At 39.7% G+C, this 17,023-nt stretch overlaps 1 protein-coding gene across 1 annotated transcript; it reads left to right on the plus strand.

Annotated features, from left to right (window-relative positions):
* Positions 1-749: 749 nt before the first annotated feature.
* Positions 750-16,482, plus strand: pi4k2b (phosphatidylinositol 4-kinase type 2 beta). The gene is made up of 10 exons (XM_056236182.1): positions 750-1,261; positions 6,474-6,625; positions 10,456-10,656; positions 10,755-10,886; positions 11,214-11,367; positions 11,832-11,896; positions 13,501-13,600; positions 14,026-14,159; positions 14,599-14,658; positions 15,657-16,482. Exons 1-10 carry the CDS (start codon positions 928-930, stop codon positions 15,828-15,830), a joined length of 1,506 nt encoding a protein of 501 aa, XP_056092157.1. The 5' UTR covers positions 750-927; the 3' UTR covers positions 15,831-16,482.
* Positions 16,483-17,023: the final 541 nt, after the last annotated feature.

Here is a 17,023-nt window from a genome sequence, read left to right on the forward strand (position 1 = left end):
CACAACAGTATTCAACTGGTATCACTCCTCAGAATGTTTTCCAATCACCTGCATTTGCTAATTAGCGCAGTTTTTCAGCCAGGAGATGGAACTAATTAGTGAAATCAGCTGGCTGAGTTCATGGGTGGAATAAACATATGGCAGGACTTTTACTTTGACCCCTGCCCTGCACTTTACACCTCTGGAGCACACCTATGCAACTAGCCTAATTAAGGGCTTTGTTAGTTGCACCAGGTGTGCATATATACCGGTATATATATATATATATATATATATATAGCAAAATATGCGTATATAATGAAATATTTTGAGATTGTATGGAGACCGACTCGATTACGTAAACAGTGCTTCACAGGAGTGGGTGAGGCTAAAGAGTTGGAGTGTTTTGCTTTCGTCAACACTGACAACCTGATAATTTAATTAAATAATTTAGTTAAGTTTTTACTTTTGGACCCTAAAATGAATGGAGTTTTAACTTTTGGAACCAGACTGTATCACTCTATTGCTGTGATCACATTATGAGTGAAAGGTTGTCCCTCCCTGGCGCCAGTAAACACGTCATCAGAGAATATTAAAGATTACAGGGCACATGAATAAAAAAAAATGTGTATGGATAAATGATTTATAATATATACTGCAATATTCCATTAAAAATGGAAATTTTTCAATTTTGTTTTCATTGGGACTGTAAGCGTTACTGCGCCTTTAAAAACCTGTCCGACGGTGCGGGCACGCAGTGCGCATGCTTGAGAATATAGGAAGTCGGTAATTGTGACGGGTGATGTGGACTTAAATCGGTCGAGAGCATCCGCGCGTCTTTAAGAAGAAAGAACAAACTCTTAAAGACGGACTCACGGATATGACGCGGGGTTTTTGAGAGGTGTCTGAGTTTCTCTGGACAGAGACAGAAAACACCCACAGTCCGCAATGATGGCAGAATGCGATCCCACCGACGGCGAGCCGGAGAAAGGCGGCGGAGATTTAACACCGGAGGCGAACTTTCTCAATTCGGAGGTGCCCGCGGTCTTATTTGAAAAGACCCGGTCGGTGCCGTCACTGGGACTTTCTCTGAACCCCGGGGCAGCGGTCCGGATCTCGGACTCGACGGAAAGCGTGCTGACGGAGCTGGAAGCGGACGGGTCGGGGGAAGAGGCGCTTCTCTTACCAGGACCTGCCGGGAATCTCTCACCTCGGGCTGGGAGAGAGAAAAGGACGCGAAGGAACAGACACAGTTCATCATCTGATAATCCGGCATCTCCAGGTGAGATATATGAGCTGGATGTCACTCATAATCTGATTAAACTGGCTCAAACTAGAGGTGTCTGTCTTCACACACTTCGACACCTTTTGGTTTGCTTCTCTAACAAAATACATCTTTTTGATGTATATTTGTTTCAGTGCGATATTTCAGGTTTGCAAAACGCATTGAATTTTCTGTTACTACTTTTAAACAAAACAAAATTCACCCTAGTTATGAAAAATAACACTACTGACCACGCCTTTATTTAAATGTAGCCACTCCCCCTTTTTAAATGACAGCCACTCTTCGTCATTTTATTGTTTAATCTGAGTTCAATCGGAGAAAGAACGCACACGGGACCAGTCTGCATTAGTTTCCATAGCAACCGCGCGTGTTCTGTTTCTGTTAAGCGCAGTGTGTTCCAAAAAACAGCTAATATACTTTGGGGAACTGTGTAAGATATTAAATCAAACAGAGAGAGGATGTTTTTTTTTGCCTCCTCCCTAACACACACTGAACAAGTTTTAATGTAAAAGAAATGTATGAAATATTCTAAATTCACTCCCACACGTCTTGCCCTATGTGCTGCCTGTTACCTCATCTGCTTTATCTCAGAACGTGGTCCGTTATGCAACCTTTCCAGAGTTCAGCTTACATGCTCTTTGAACCTGGAGCACACATGTACAGGTGACACCACAGCAGCTGCTGGAATATCTACAGAACTCTTGATGCACATGCTTAACTGTTTCTGTGTGTTGCAGCTTGCTGCATATATTTTCATCCTTCCAGGTGCGTCTGTACTCATAAGATTGTTAGAGTAGATGTGGAGTGCATTGACGACGCAATAAAGTTTCCTTGCAAATTAATAACGGGTTCATTTGAATGCGGATAAGCTAGAGAGCAGAAACACACTTTCCGCTTTCTCTTTGAGATCCACATCCGAGCCTTCAGTGAAAGGGGTAAAAAATCCTTTAGGGTCTCTCAAAGGGGTTGCATTGCCATTGCCTACTTTAAATGAAGGTATTATTAGAAGTGCATCTCTGTGATGCTATTTTTTGTTTGTTTGATATAGGAATAACGAAGTGTGCAAGTGCTACATAGAGTTATTAAATATAAATGCTGCCAGAAATGAGACGTTCTTATTTACACGACAAAGTAATATGATTGATAACATCCAAAGATCATCACATAGCCTAACACTTAAAAAAAAAAAAAAAAAAAAAAACTTAAAATTGCAATGAAACAGATTTTTTTCGTCCATAGACACTGATAAGCCAAAACAATATGATTAGGCACAGATGAAGCAAATATCGTTGACCATCTCCTAACAAGGTGACATGTTAAGGTCTGGGTAGATTAGATGGTAAGCAAGCAATCAGTTCTTGTAATCAACATGTTGGATGCAGGAGAATTGGCCAGGAATAAAGATCTGAGTGAATTTGACAAGGGCCAATGTGGCAAGCAGGAATGAGAAATGCAATATGAGAAATGACCCAGGCCTGGACTATTTATGTTGTGTTTTATTATGTTTATATGAGGCAGTCATCCGTGAGGGGCTGCTGCTTTACTTTCGTTTTGTTGTTTGTTTATCTGTGCCATTAAACTTTACGTTGATCGTTCGCTGCGTTGATAGTGTACGTGTGGGAACCTCCTCCTTTCCTGAGCCTTTAAACTTCGCCAAATTGTTATGTAAAGGCGATTGGGTAAGTTATCTCTGAAACGGCAAGGCTTGTGGTTTGCTCTCGGTCAGCAGTGGTGAGAATTTACCAACAGTAGTCTGAGAAGCCACAAACCGACGACCGGGTGTTGGGCGCTCAAAGCTCATCGATGCACGAGCAATGAAGGCTATCCTGTCTGGTCCGAGCCAACAGAAAGTCTACTGTGGCACAAGCCACAAAATCTTTTTATGATAGTAATGGGAGTATTGTGTCACAACACACACTTCATTGCACTCTGCTGTGAATGGGGCTTCGTAGCCGCGTAGACCAATCAGAGTGCTCATTGGTGACCCCTGTCAACCTTCGAAAGCGCCAACATTGGGCACGTGAGTGCCGGAACTGGACCTTAGAGCAGTGGAAGAAGGTCGCTTGGTCCGATGAGTCCTGTTTTTATTTACTTTTTTTACGTCATGTGGACGGCTTTGTACGTGTGCGCCGTTTACCTGGAGAAGTGATGGCACCAGGGGTGTGAATTTTCATTTCATGTTGTTGACTTTAAATTTGTTCTTATTAGAGCTAAAAACCAAATTGTGGGGGGGGGTGGGGGTGGGGGTGGGGGGGGGGCATGATTGCCACTGATGTGGCAATCATGCCACATCAGTTTGATTTAAATACTGGAATGTTGAATGAATTTGGAAAAAGCACAAGTACATCTTAATTGCACATTGTAGCTTAGATGAAGTGCAGTAAAATGAAGCTATTCTGATAATTGATATTTATGACATGCTATGCAGATATGTTTTCTGAGGTGTGTTTGCATGGGTGTGTCTGGTCTGTGTGTACAAGAGAGGGAAAGTGTTCTTGTCTTCTAAATGTTTAATGGCTATCAGAGAGGTTCGGTCTGTATGTGTCTAATGGACTCTCTAATTCACCCAGGGAAAGCTACCCAGAGACCATTGTGTGTGTGTGTGTTTTACCTTTTAGAGCATGTAGACCACTTTGTGTTAGTTTTACTGCAGTCTATGCATTCATTGTAGTGGATTCTGAAAAAAGAATATGAGTTTTGGTCAAATCCATTGTTAAATAAATAAATATCCTTCATGGGTACATGTATTGTGACTCGTATGTGTGCTAGGCTTTGTTCACTGCATTTTAGAAATAGATTTTTAGGACTTGCTGTCATTTTGCAAGTGACTTAATCTGATAATCTATTTGTAGAGTGTAGCTGCATCGGTTACTATAGTAATAATGCATACATCTTCCAGATACAGCAAGGCTTTTTTTCAACAGCTGATAGCATCAAACCACTTACCGATTTGGTTTTGATCATGTTTGTAAACTTTGGGTTTCGTGTGGTTTGTTCAAAAAACGAAATCTGCTTGAATCATATTCACCAGTTTTTGCTGCCTTTCTAAACAAAGCCTTAGTGAGCATGTTGTGTATGTAGTTCAGTGTTAGTAAGAGACATGCAGGCCCTCTCTACTTTAGTTTGGAATGGATGGTGACCATCTGATCATCATTTGCCTCTACGCAGATCACATTTGACATGAGTGTGTGTTTGCATTAGAAATCCACAATGGCTGCACTACAAAAAAAATCTTCCGTGTTGTAAGATCACAGTAAACATCCGATTAAAATGGATTTATAAAATATAAAAACAATGTACGGCAGTGATTTTTATTTTATTTTATTATTTATTATTATTATTATTTTTTTAATTAGATGCTTGCAGATCTAAATGTGAGCTTGCAGCTGATTGTAAGAAACGGTGGTGTATAAGCGGATGAAATGATTGGAGAAGTCCAGCATACATCGCCAGAGAGAAGTCTGTCATTTCCTGGGAAGATCGAGTTTCTGATTAAGAATTACAAGGTCATGCATTTAAAAAATGGAATTAAAAATAGAAAGTTGATCAATCCAACTTTAAGGAAGATTTAGAAGTCTTCTTTGTGGTGCATGCATTAAGGAATACTAGAATTCTTAGCTTGTACATGAATTATACTTGCTGGATTCTGTTTAGTCTTAATCTTTTTTTCTTTTTTTTTTGCCAAATTTTACAAAATGGGAATGAGAACCCACATTTTATCTTTTTCAAGTCTGGTTTGCAGACATTGCAAAAGTGTCTGACTAAATTGCATGCTCACTAGTGATTCAGCTTTGATTTCTGGGAGTAGGTTACTTTTTTCCATATAAAAATGGCCTTGAGCATGAATTATACACTCACCGGCCACTTTATTAGGTACCCCATGCTAGTAACGGGTTGGACCCCCTTTTGCCTTCAGAACTGCCTCAATTCTTCGTGGCATAGATTCAACAAGGTGCTGGAAGCATTCCTCAGGGAGTTTGGTCCATATTGACATGATGGCATCACACAGTTGCCGCAGATTTGTCGGCTGCACATCCATAATGCGAATCTCCCGTTCCACCACATCCCAAAGATGCTCTATTGGGTTGAGATCTGGTGACTGTGGAGGCCATTTTAGTACAGTGAACTCATTGTCATGTTCAAGAAACCAATTTGAAATGATTAGAGCTTTGTGACATGGTGGAAGTAGCCATCAGAGGATGGGTACATGGTGGCCATAAAGGGATGGACATGGTCAGAAACAATGCTCAGGTAGGCCGTGGCATTTAAACGATGCCCAATTGGCACTAAGGGGCCTAAAGTGTGCCAGGAAAACATCCCCCACACCATTACACCACCACCACCAGCCTGCACAGTGGTAACAAGGCATGATGGTTCCATGTTCTCATTCTGTTTACGCCAAATTCTGACTCTAACATCTGAATGTCTCAACAGAAATCGAGACTCATCAGACCAGGCAACATTTTTCCAGTCTTCAACTGTTCAATTTTGGTGAGCTCTTGCAAATTGTAGCTTCTTTTTCCTATTTGTAGTGGAGATGAGTGGTACCCGGTGGAGTCTTCTGCTGTTGTAGCCCATCCGCCTCAAGGTTGTGCGTGTTGTGGCTTCACAAATGCTTTGCTGCATACCTCGGTTCAACGAGTGGTTATTTCAGTCACTGTTGCCCTTCTATCAGCTCGAACCAGTCTGGCCATTCTCCTCTGACCTCTGGCATCAACAAGGCATTTCCGCCCACAGAACTGCCGCTCACTGGATGTTTTTTCTTTTTCGGACCATTCTCTGTAAACCCTAGAGATGGTTGTGCGTGAAAATCCCAGTAGATTAGCAGTTTCTGAAATACTCAGACCAGCCCTTCTGGCACCAACAATCATGCCACGTTCAAAGTCACTCAAATCACCTTTCTTCCCCATACTGATGCTCGGTTTGAACTGCAGGAGATTGTCTTGACCATGTCTACATGCCTAAATGCACTGAGTTGCCGCCATGTGATTGGCTGCTTAGAAATTAAGTGTTAACGAGCAGTTGGACAGGTGTACCTAATAAAGTGGCCGGTGAGTGTGTATATATATATATAAAAAAAAAACATTCCTCCAAAAGTTCTGCTGTATAGCCTTTTGAGATGAAGGGACATATTTACAAATAAATGCAGACACGCAAGTAAATATATTTGCTGCACTGTATATTTGACTCACTTTGTATTTGTGCATAGGTAACAGCAGTGGAGATTTCAACCATTTCCCAGAAGACCCAGAATTTGGTGAGATTATCCAAAGGGCGGAGCAGGCGATAGAAAATGGCGTATTTCCTGAACGGATCTCGCAAGGATCCAGCGGAAGCTACTTTGTCAAGGATCCTAAAGGGGTATGTGTATTTAAATGGGTGTTGAGATTTTGTCCCTAAGAAAATCAGTTTAAATGCCATAACAGAAGAACATTTACATTTAATCATTTAGAAGATACTTTTGTCCAAAGCGATTTACAAATAAGGAGAACAATAGAAGCAGTTGAATCAACAAAAAGAACAAAATATGTAAGTACAATATGTAAAGACTCAGGGTTTCCCGCAGCACTTTGAAACTAAGGTGGCCGCCTAAGCAACACACGCCTGCCGCCTTAACTACGTTGTCAAAATAAATAAATCCGGGGGCGCCTATGCCTCGGCGAACATAGCTGAACAGGGTGGGTTTTTATTTCTCATCTCCATAAATATATCTAGTAGCCTAGTAAAGCTAATGCAAGGGCTAGAAATCAATTAATCCTTTGCTGATATGTCCTCGTCGTCATCATGGAGAGCGCAGTTCATGGTTGCATAGCAACGACAGACACCACGGGAGCACAAACGCTTGTGGAAAGGAGAAAGCGGCGCGGCCGTGCTTTTCCATGCACGTGCTTTTCCAACCCATCAATCCCTCCGCCCCCCGTGTGACGGCAAACCCCACCTTTACTAACACATTTTCTGCGGGAGACCCTGGACGTTGTTTACTTGCAGAACACAAGCTTCTGGAGGGCATATAAGTTTATAGTGAGTTTAGGGTATAGGGGAGCAAAGCCAGTGAAATTTGATGTGCCTTGAATTTGATGCGAACGGCTATTGGCAGCCAGTTCAAATTGATGAAGAGAGGCGTGACATACTCTCTTTGGTTCATAAAATACCTCTCTTGCTGCTTCATTCTGGAGCAGTTGCAGAGGTTTAACAGTGCATGCTGGAAGGCCTGCCAAGAGAGCATTACAATATATTCCAGCCTGGCTTGGACAACGAGTTGTGTACTAGCATTCTCCGATAGGAAGGTATACTTCCTAATGTGGTATAAGGCAAGTCTGCAGGGCAGGGCAGTTCTAGCAATGTGGTCTGTGAAGTTTAGCTAATCATCAAACACAACTCCAAGGTAGGGCTGGGCGATATGGAGCAAAAAATATATCTCGATATATTTTGCTATATCTCGATATTCGATATATATCTCGATATCTTTACAGGAAAATGGATGTGAATACAACTCAAAATATAGGCCTACAATCAATAGAAAATTAATTTTCCATAACAGAATGTAACCAAATGAGACAAATTAAACACAGGGCCTGAATTTCGTCATCATTATTAATCACGTGATTCATATACAGAAACTGAATAAAGTAATCAAATGGAAAATAACACTGAGTAGTATTTTAGTCCTGAATAAATTAAATACATAGGTTATTAATCCTGATTCCTTTAACTTAAAGCTATCTTTTGTTGTATTGACAACAAAATGAATGACACATATGGCTGCCGTCACTTTAAGAGGTAACTTAGTGCACGGATCCTGTGTTCATTATACTGGCATGCGTTTTATGCTTATTAAAGACAAAACCGACTATGTTTAGAGTATACTCACGACGACCGAAATTGACAATTTTGCGTGTTAAAGCAATATAATCCGCGAAAAATAACTTTTGTTACTGGCCAGCTGTTCTTAAGGCGGATTTTCTATGAATGTGCGCATAGAAAATAATCTCTCAGAGAGCGCGCGAGATTAGTTTAAAATCGCTTGAATGTTTAAACTGGTAAGACTTAAAAAGACGTGCAAATGGTAAACTTCAGTCACGATGCACTGCTGGCCCGATTGTGCGAGTGAATATCCATCATGTCCCGACTCCTAAACGCGAGTGTGTTTTATCACCGCAGCGCTTGATGCTTGCCTTGCACAACACATTATGAGAGACGAGAAAGAAGCGGCACCGCTGAACACTCACGCTGTTTGTGAAATTGCGTCTGGCAGATAGTTGTTAAAAGAATGATTTGATTTTATAATCTGTGTGGATTACGATTGCGGGAATTTCCCGCATTATAAATGGGAGACCTGCGGGAATGATTAGAATTATGCGCAATACCCGCGCCGAAATTCGAGCCCTGCAATATACAAGACGTTTGTAGTAGCCTTCTGATTACTGGAGTCCATTAATCGAACTTCCATGCCTCTTATATAGTAATTATATATTGTAGTATGTAGGCTACCAATTTACTAATGCAATTAATGCTCACACTCGGTTTCTCTCGTGCTCTGTCGCTCGCGCGCAGACACACTCGGAGTTCTGTAGCCTCCGGGCTGGTTGCGGATGAGACAATTGTTGAATGAGACAACACGCGAGGTGAGGGGGAACAAAAGCAAGGAGGCGGGGGCGAGCACAGCACAGAGAAGGCAAACAAGCAAAGTGGCGAAATCAGGATTAAATATAAACAATATATCGATATATACGATATGTCAAAATCCATATCGTGTTTAAAAAATATCTCGATATATTTTAAATATCGAGATATCGCCCACCCCTACTCCAAGGTTCCTGGTTGTCCTGGAAGGATTTATGGATGATGAGCCTAGCTGAATTGAGAAGCTGTGACTAAGTGTTCAGTTGGCTGAAACCACAAGCAATTCTGTCTTGGGACGGTTAAGTTGAAGGTGATGGTCCTCCATCCAGCAAAAATATATGTTTGGCAGGCTGAGATGCGAGCAGCAACCGTCGGATCATCCTGCTGAAATGAGAGGTTGAGTTGTCATCAGCATAGCATTGAGGTGAATAGCCATGTCTCTGGATGACAGATCCTAGTGATGTCAAGTAAATGAAGAAGAGAAGTGGTCCAAGCACTGAGCCCTGAGGCACCCCAGAAGCTAGACATCGCGACTGACACCTCACCTCTCCAAAATACCCTGAAGGACCTATCTGAGAGTTAAGACTTGAACCACTGGAGTCCTGTTCTGAGATGCCATTTGTCATGAGGGTTTAATATGAAGATCTGGTGGTTAACTGTGTCAAAAGCAGCAGACAGATCCAGCAAAATGAGGACTGGTGATTTAGAACCTGCTCTTGCCAGTCTCAAAGCTTCAATAACTGAGAGAAGGGCAGTCTCAGTTGAGTGGCTGGTTTTGAAGCCAGACTGGTTGCTGTCTAGAAGGTTGTTTTGTGTGAGAAGAACAAGAACATTGACCAAAAGTTCCCATCAGCTGAGGTAAAACAATGTAGATGATGAATTACAAGAAGTTTTTCTTAGGGTGCTTTCACACTAGTTCTTTTGGTGTGCACCTGGGTTCTATTGATGTCAGATTTCAATTAGTTTGGATGATGTGAACGCTGATTTCCGAAACTCGTGTGCGCACCCACGAACCGTACCAGAGTTTGCATACAAATTTGGGTCTCTGGTATGGTTCATGTGAGCTCTAGGATGGTTCGCTGCTGATATAAAGGCAGTTTTACTCAATTTATGACATTTGATTAAAAAAAGTGTTCTCACTACTTTCCTGTCAAGCATGACTGACTGCAATGCAAGCAGAGAGAATGTATATCTCATTTCTGCTCGCCTTAAGCATAAATGGACTACTGCTTTCTTTAGAAAATGTGCAGTAAACTACATTTGCAGCAGATATACTCAAGTGCTGTTATGTGCTGACGCTTTGAAAGCAAAACCAAAGGTTCAAATACCAAAAAATAATAGCGAGTTGAGCAACGCTATCATTTTGCCGCCACCTCCTGCGTCATCTCACCATGCAATGAGTAAACGGCTGCTGCTTTTCATGCAAACGCACTGCGGTTCAAATCCAAATAATATATTGTGAATAGCAATCAAAGAGCACTAAGCCTTTTACAGTATGATTTATAGTAGTTGCATTCAAATCTAGTTAAATGTGATTGTTCTTGATTCTTCTATCTTATCTTCTTTAGAAAATCATTGGTGTATTTAAACCAAAATCAGAGGAGCCTTATGGTCACTTAAACCCTAAATGGACCAAATATTTCCATAAAGTCTGCTGCCCGTGCTGTTTTGGCCGTGGCTGCCTCATTCCTAACCAGGGCTACCTCTCTGAGGCAGCTGCCTCACTCGTGGACCAAAAACTGGGTTTGGGGATTGTACCCAAAACTAAGGTGAGGAGGATGGGCATTAGAGAGGCATTTACATTTACCTTAATATAAAGCTTTGATCTTGGAATTAAGAGCCAAAACATTTTTTCTTCTCTTTTAAGGTTGTAAATTTGGCAAGCGAGACTTTTCACTACAGTGCAATTGACCGTGCCAAATCCCGTGGTAAAAAATATGCCCTGGAGAAAGTCCCCAAAGTTGGACGGCGGTTTCACAGAGTCGGTCTTCCTCCAAAGGTAACGAAACACCTCAAAGTAATTCCATCCCCATTTTCTAAAATTAAAATTGTCCAAACTTATTTTCTTGTGTGGAACACAAAAGGAAATGTTGTATTAATGTGCACACTGATCTTTTCTATGTAACAAAAGCATAACTTTACACTTTAATCTAGGTTTTTTTGAAGCCATACGATTGCTTAGTGTCAATATTTGCTGAATGTTGTTTCGCTGTAGCTCTAAAATCTCATTCACACTTTAACATGTTTGTGACCAAACGTTTTAGAAGAAAATTGAGAGCAGCAGAGGGCAAACTTTTCAGCAGTCTTGGTTTGTTCTCTTGTGTAGGTGGGCTCATTTCAGCTGTTTGTGGAGGGCTATCATGAAGCAGATTACTGGCTGAGGAAGTTTGAGGCAGAGCCTCTTCCAGAGAACATGAGGAAGCAGCTTCAGTCTCAGTTTGAGAGGCTGGTGGTGCTGGATTATGTGATTAGAAACACAGGTACCCAATGCTGATGTTTGAAGTATAATGCCTTTGGGCATTAGCCTGTGGTCTTGAACCTATTCCCTTAAAAATCTTTACCATGGTGACCATAGTTTCCACCTAATCTCATTGTTAGAGTTATTCTTACTAAAATAGAGCAATGGTATAGACTAGAGTAACTTGATATAAGTCACTACTGTCAAAAAAAGAGAAAGCTTTTTATACTTTTTGGAGGGTAATTTATGCTTTATGATTTTATTACTATGGTATTTTGGTTGCCGGTAAACCGTGGTTGCCATGGGATTTTTCTTTTTCACAGCTAGGCTTTACAGGATCTTTCTTCATTTCCTCTTTTTCTACCTCCCACACAATACAAATGCCTTATTTTTTAGCACAACATGTTATTCCCATATAAAATAAATGCTAATTGTTTACTGTGCCTTTGAAAAGGAAATCTGATATCTCTTATTTGGCTTCTTCAGACAGAGGGAACGATAACTGGTTGATCAAGTATGAGAAGCCAGGCGATGGAGAGCTGACAGAGAAGGTGAGCTGGGGGATATTTATAGAGATCCTCTGCTGGGCAGCTCAAAGAAAATGCCATGACTGAGAATCATGTGTACTATGTGCCCTAATGGAAGCAGGCAAATGCAGGGGTGTCACATTCCTATTTTATATGCCAAATGAGCATATGTATAGTATACTAAAAAATATTTAATAATTAAACCTATTGGCGTGTAATGATATGTTGTTATATCAAAATATTGCGATGTAAAATGTGACGATATTTTTCGGTAATGTGAGCAATATGCATCGTGATATAGACTCAGCTTACTGTATTTATAAGGTATAGTTCACCCAGAAATTCTGTCATGTACTCACCCTCAGGTTGTCGTTCATCTTCCAAACAGAAATGAAGATATTATTTATGATACCTGAGAGATTTCTGTCCCTCTATTTAAAGTCCATTCCTCTAAAACTTAAAACTTCCAAAAAAGGTCACAAAGGCATCATAAAAATAATCATTCAAACGGCTAATCCTAGTCTTCTGAAGAGACATTATCGCTTTATATGATGAACAGATGTACAACGCACATACTGTAGGAAACACAACTGTCAAATGTCCTTGCGAGAACGACATGTGAATAAGTAAATGAAAACAGAATTTAAATTTTTGGATTAACTAACTTATTAAAGTTTGGGAATAGTCATTTTGACACGCTTTGTGATTAGAACTGTGATTGATTGATCTAAAGCACATACACACTGGAGCTTCATTCCTCAAAGGGAAAGCACAAACTTTTAAATCACTATCACATTTTTACTTTTAGTAGTATGATGATTCAGAGGTGGTTTATTCTTATGTAAGTACATTAATAGAGGCAGAGACAGGAGATACTGAGCACCGTTGTGCAGCTTGTTTAAGAGGTCCAACAAATGTCTGTACTGTACTGGGTGTACTGTGTGAGAGAAAAAAAAGAGCAGAATTTCAGTGATATTACTTCATTAAAAGTTAAATATAATGTATAATACTGCAATGGGGGAATATTTGTGTCTTGATAATGCCAAATGTCTGATTTTACTAGTAAAAAAAAGGCCTACATTATTTTAAATATATAGTCGGTGACAGTGAAAGCATGTGTCTAACATATTCATGATTCTGAAGCTGAAAATACAGAATTATGTTTATTCTGGTGTCACCATTGCCCTGTGCACTGGGGACCAGGACCAGGTCCAAGCCTATTTAAGTCCACCCCGTAATACCAAACTTAGCATTTTAATCAACAGTTCTTTTTAACTTTTTACCATATATCTTAGAAGAAAAAAAAAAAAAGAAAAAAAAAACTCTTCTTTATTTTGGCTTAAAGTATCATAGTTATGATAGTGTCATATTATGATTTCCGCACCGCAATAGTATCGTATTGTTACACCCCTAATATATACATGGCATCTCTTAGTAAACAGTTCCTTTCATATTCACAGTAAAGCTCTGTAAACATCCAACAAGAATTATTCAGTATTGCGGAAGCAACTGTGTTGGAGTTCTTTTTCTATTTGATTAAGTTGCTGCAAAGGTTAAATTAATGTAATGATGATTGTTTCTCAGTCCAACACTAATGCTGAGTTTATCTTCCTTATGTCTCTTTTCAGGAATCTGAATGGACTGACCCAAAAGACTCGGCCATAAAGATTGCAGCTATAGATAATGGTTTGGCCTTCCCTTTTAAACACCCTGATGAGTGGAGAGCATGTAAGGATTTTTTTTTTTTTTTTACGTTTCATTCTAATATGCTGACTCGATGCTCGTGAAACACTTGGAAAACAGTCGTGCTGCTTAATAAATTTTTTTGGGTGTAAACTGTGATGCATTTTTTTTTTAAGGATTCTTTGATTAATAGAAAGTTCAAAATGGCAGTGTTTATTTGAAATTGAAATCATTTGTAACATAATGCATGTCTTTACTGTCACTTTCAATCAATTTAATGCGTCCTTGCTCTATACAAGTATTAATTTCTTAAAAATTGTTTTTTAAAAAACACTAAAGTTCCCATATATGCTCAGTTTATTTTTGTCTACCAAGCTCATTTCAAATATTTAAGCATAATACAACATAAATACAGTCTAGTATGTCCAGATTTTACTGAATGAATAATTGGTCTGTTTTGGTGCATGTAGATCCGTTCCACTGGGCTTGGTTGCCTCAGGCCAAAGTGCCCTTCTCCCTGGAGACCAGAGACCTTGTGCTCTCACGCATTTCTGACATGAACTTTGTACAGGACCTCTGTGAGGACCTTTATGAGATGTTCAAAGTAGGTAATCTAATGTACCTGTATTCTTTCCATTCAAGGCAGTGAATTTGTTATAAAAGTGTTGCGTTGGCTGTAGTTTAGAGACTCAACTTCTTGGACAGGGCTTTAGCAGGCTGTCTGTCTGGTTTCTGCTAGCAAGTTGAAGCTTAGCATGCTGTCAGCACACTAAAACCCTTAAAGAAGTTGCGTCACTAAATTCATCCCATTTTAAGTGGCTCTGCTAAAAAATATTCCAGCTAAAATTCACAAAAACAAGAAAAAGTCTAGATAAATCATTAACTGACCTCTCTAAGCGACCTGACCTCAAATCTTTTTTCTATTATGTCGGTATAATCTTACTCAATCTTACTCTAATCCATAATAAGATTCTTCCTAATTAATGCATAATGTTCTTTTTTAAGTTAAATGATTTTTCACATGAACCACTCTGTGTTTTCAGACGGATAAAGGGTTTGACAAAACCATGTTTGAGAAACAGATGTCCGTTATGAGAGGACAGGTACGTTTTATGCTTTGGAATTATTGTTTTACAATGCTTTCTCTGCTATTCCAGAAACAGAGTTCTGTTCTCACATGTTTCATTCTCACTAAATACTGGAGCTCTTCACAATGAAATTCACAGCTTATGTATAATTCGGGAAGCTATTTTCACCCCATCACTGCTGGTACATCTGAATATAGACCTCATATTTTGCAATGCCAAGTAAAAGATTGTCTCTAACATTCTGCATATGTTCAGACTTAGTTTGTCTAGTGTTCTCTATGCCATTTATACATTTAAAAGATTGGGGTCAGTAAGACAATAAATTTTTTTAAAGAAGTATTTTAGGCTAACCAAGGTTTTCATAAAAAAATAAATAAACATTTTGAGCAAAAAGCTGGGAAAATTACTTTTTTGACAGACTACATCTGGATCAAATTCACAAAGATGATCAAAACCTAGATGGAGTAGATCGAGTCCATCAACACTCCCAAATCTTCAGTCCAATAGCTTGTCCTGGGTCGACATTTCATTCATAACATTAGGCAGTTTTGATTTATATGCTGTTTAATGTTGGTGTTCTTGTATTTTTACATATGCATATGATTCCATGTGATATCGCTTGTTTCTGCAGCATCTTTGCGTGTGTTTTGATCAGGAGATTCTGTACTCTTTCAGAAGATGCCTAATAGCGCCCCCTACCAAATAACAGCGAAAACACGAAAAGCCGGGAAATTTCGTCAATGGCAGGGGACCGTTGTCTCATAAATGCTGGAAATATACATCAAAAACAGTTAACAGTGCAGGTTTAGGGTCACCTTTGATCAACACTTTTATTCATCAAGGATGCGTTGAATTATTATTATTTTTTTTAATTGATTTCAAAATGTTTGAATAGAAGTGTATGTAGTTAGGCAAATTGATTAATTGGAGTTCAAAAGTGTTATTGTGTTGTAAGAGCTGCATAAACCCCCCTGCTGTATGTAAAATTGTACTTGCCTGTTCTTCTCAAATAGATCTTAAACCTGACCCAGGCTTTGAAAGATGTGAAGACCCCCATCCATTTGGTGCAGATGCCTCGTGTGGTGGTGGAGAGGAGCCGTGGAGGAGGACAGGGTCGTGTGGTCCAACTGGGCAATGCTTTTACCCAGACGTTTCACTGCAAGAGACCCTTTTTCACCTCCTGGTAAAGGGGCCTCACAGAGAGGATGAAGACTGGGTCCTATCTTTGATGGTTAGGGCCTATTCAGACACTGGATGGAGAACTTTCTGATAAGGACTTGATGGATGAATGTAGCAAAGGGAGAGACTTAAAAGACTCCACGGAGAATCTGAGGCCTTTTGTTTTCCTGAGCCTTTTCCCAGAATTCTCCTCTTCAGCTCATTATGGCTGTCAAGTTGGAATGTCAAAAGGGAATCGTTCTTTGAAAATGTTGGAAGTTATGTCGTGACAGCCTTTCTCAACTGCCAATTATTTTATAAGTATAGATATTATAAATGAAGAATGATGCTTAAAAATAATTTAAACTTGAAAAAAATGCTTGAATGTAACCTGCAAGTTTACAGTTTACACGTCTCCTGAGCACATTTCAACACCAAGGAACTCTGGTGACCGCGGTATTTAATAGGATGAATGTATTTGATGATTATGTAACAGGACGCTGGTGACGGCATATACATTGTTAAAGGTGGGTGCTTTGTATCCCCTGGGAAAAGTATAATTCCAAAAGGTTGTTTTCTCTCTTTCACACAATCCTGTGTATGCATCTTGGACTTTGTATTCCAGCTGAACGGTTGCTAGAGCAGAGCTGTATGTTAAAAATGATGTGAATAAAAAATAAAGAGGGGATTGGTTATATGACCATGTGTTTATTTTTACGTTTTTGATTTGTTTGTTGTTGTCGATCCCTTTAAGCCAGGGGAGCATTTTTTGTGTGGAAATTTATTTATTTTTTCTGGTTCTGTTTGAGGGGGAAAAAAGTGAAAGTGTTAATTTTTTTTTTTTTTGTATTAAAGATTTAAAAAAAAAAAAAAAATTCCCTCAATTTTCTAGTATTCACTCAAAAATGTTCAGAACACTATTTGATCCAAGGTTGAGTAGATCTCAACCTTTTTGATTTCATGCCCTCCCCCATCCCATTTTATATCCAATAAAATAATTTTAGATCTTGGCATAATTAGAAAGACAGTAGCATTTTTAACATTAAGTGACATATTGTGAATATTGGCGCATTCGGTGGTGTAACGGACATAGGACAGAAAGAGCTGTGCATGTAAACCTCACTCCCCTGGCCTCAAGAGGTGCGCTAGTGACGGCGGGCTTTAGTGTCCTTGTTAGCATGCCCATCTACCACTCGGAGTGGGTTGTGTAGGACTGGTTTTA

The sequence above is a fragment of the Rhinichthys klamathensis genome, unplaced genomic scaffold (assembly GCF_029890125.1).
Source record: "Rhinichthys klamathensis goyatoka isolate OS25496 unplaced genomic scaffold, OSU_Roscu_1.1 h1tg000440l_1, whole genome shotgun sequence".
Classification (NCBI taxonomy): domain Eukaryota; kingdom Metazoa; phylum Chordata; class Actinopteri; order Cypriniformes; family Leuciscidae; genus Rhinichthys; species Rhinichthys klamathensis.

Bases quoted from the DNA above. Each gene is read 5' to 3' on its own strand.
- pi4k2b (XM_056236182.1), top strand. From the start codon at position 928: ATGATGGCAGAATGCGATCCCACCGACGGCGAGCCGGAGAAAGGCGGC. The intron at 6,626-10,455 runs GTATGTGTATTT...TATCTTCTTTAG, and splicing joins TTGTCAAGGATCCTAAAGGG to AAAATCATTGGTGTATTTAA. The intron at 11,368-11,831 runs GTACCCAATGCT...TGGCTTCTTCAG, and splicing joins TTATGTGATTAGAAACACAG to ACAGAGGGAACGATAACTGG.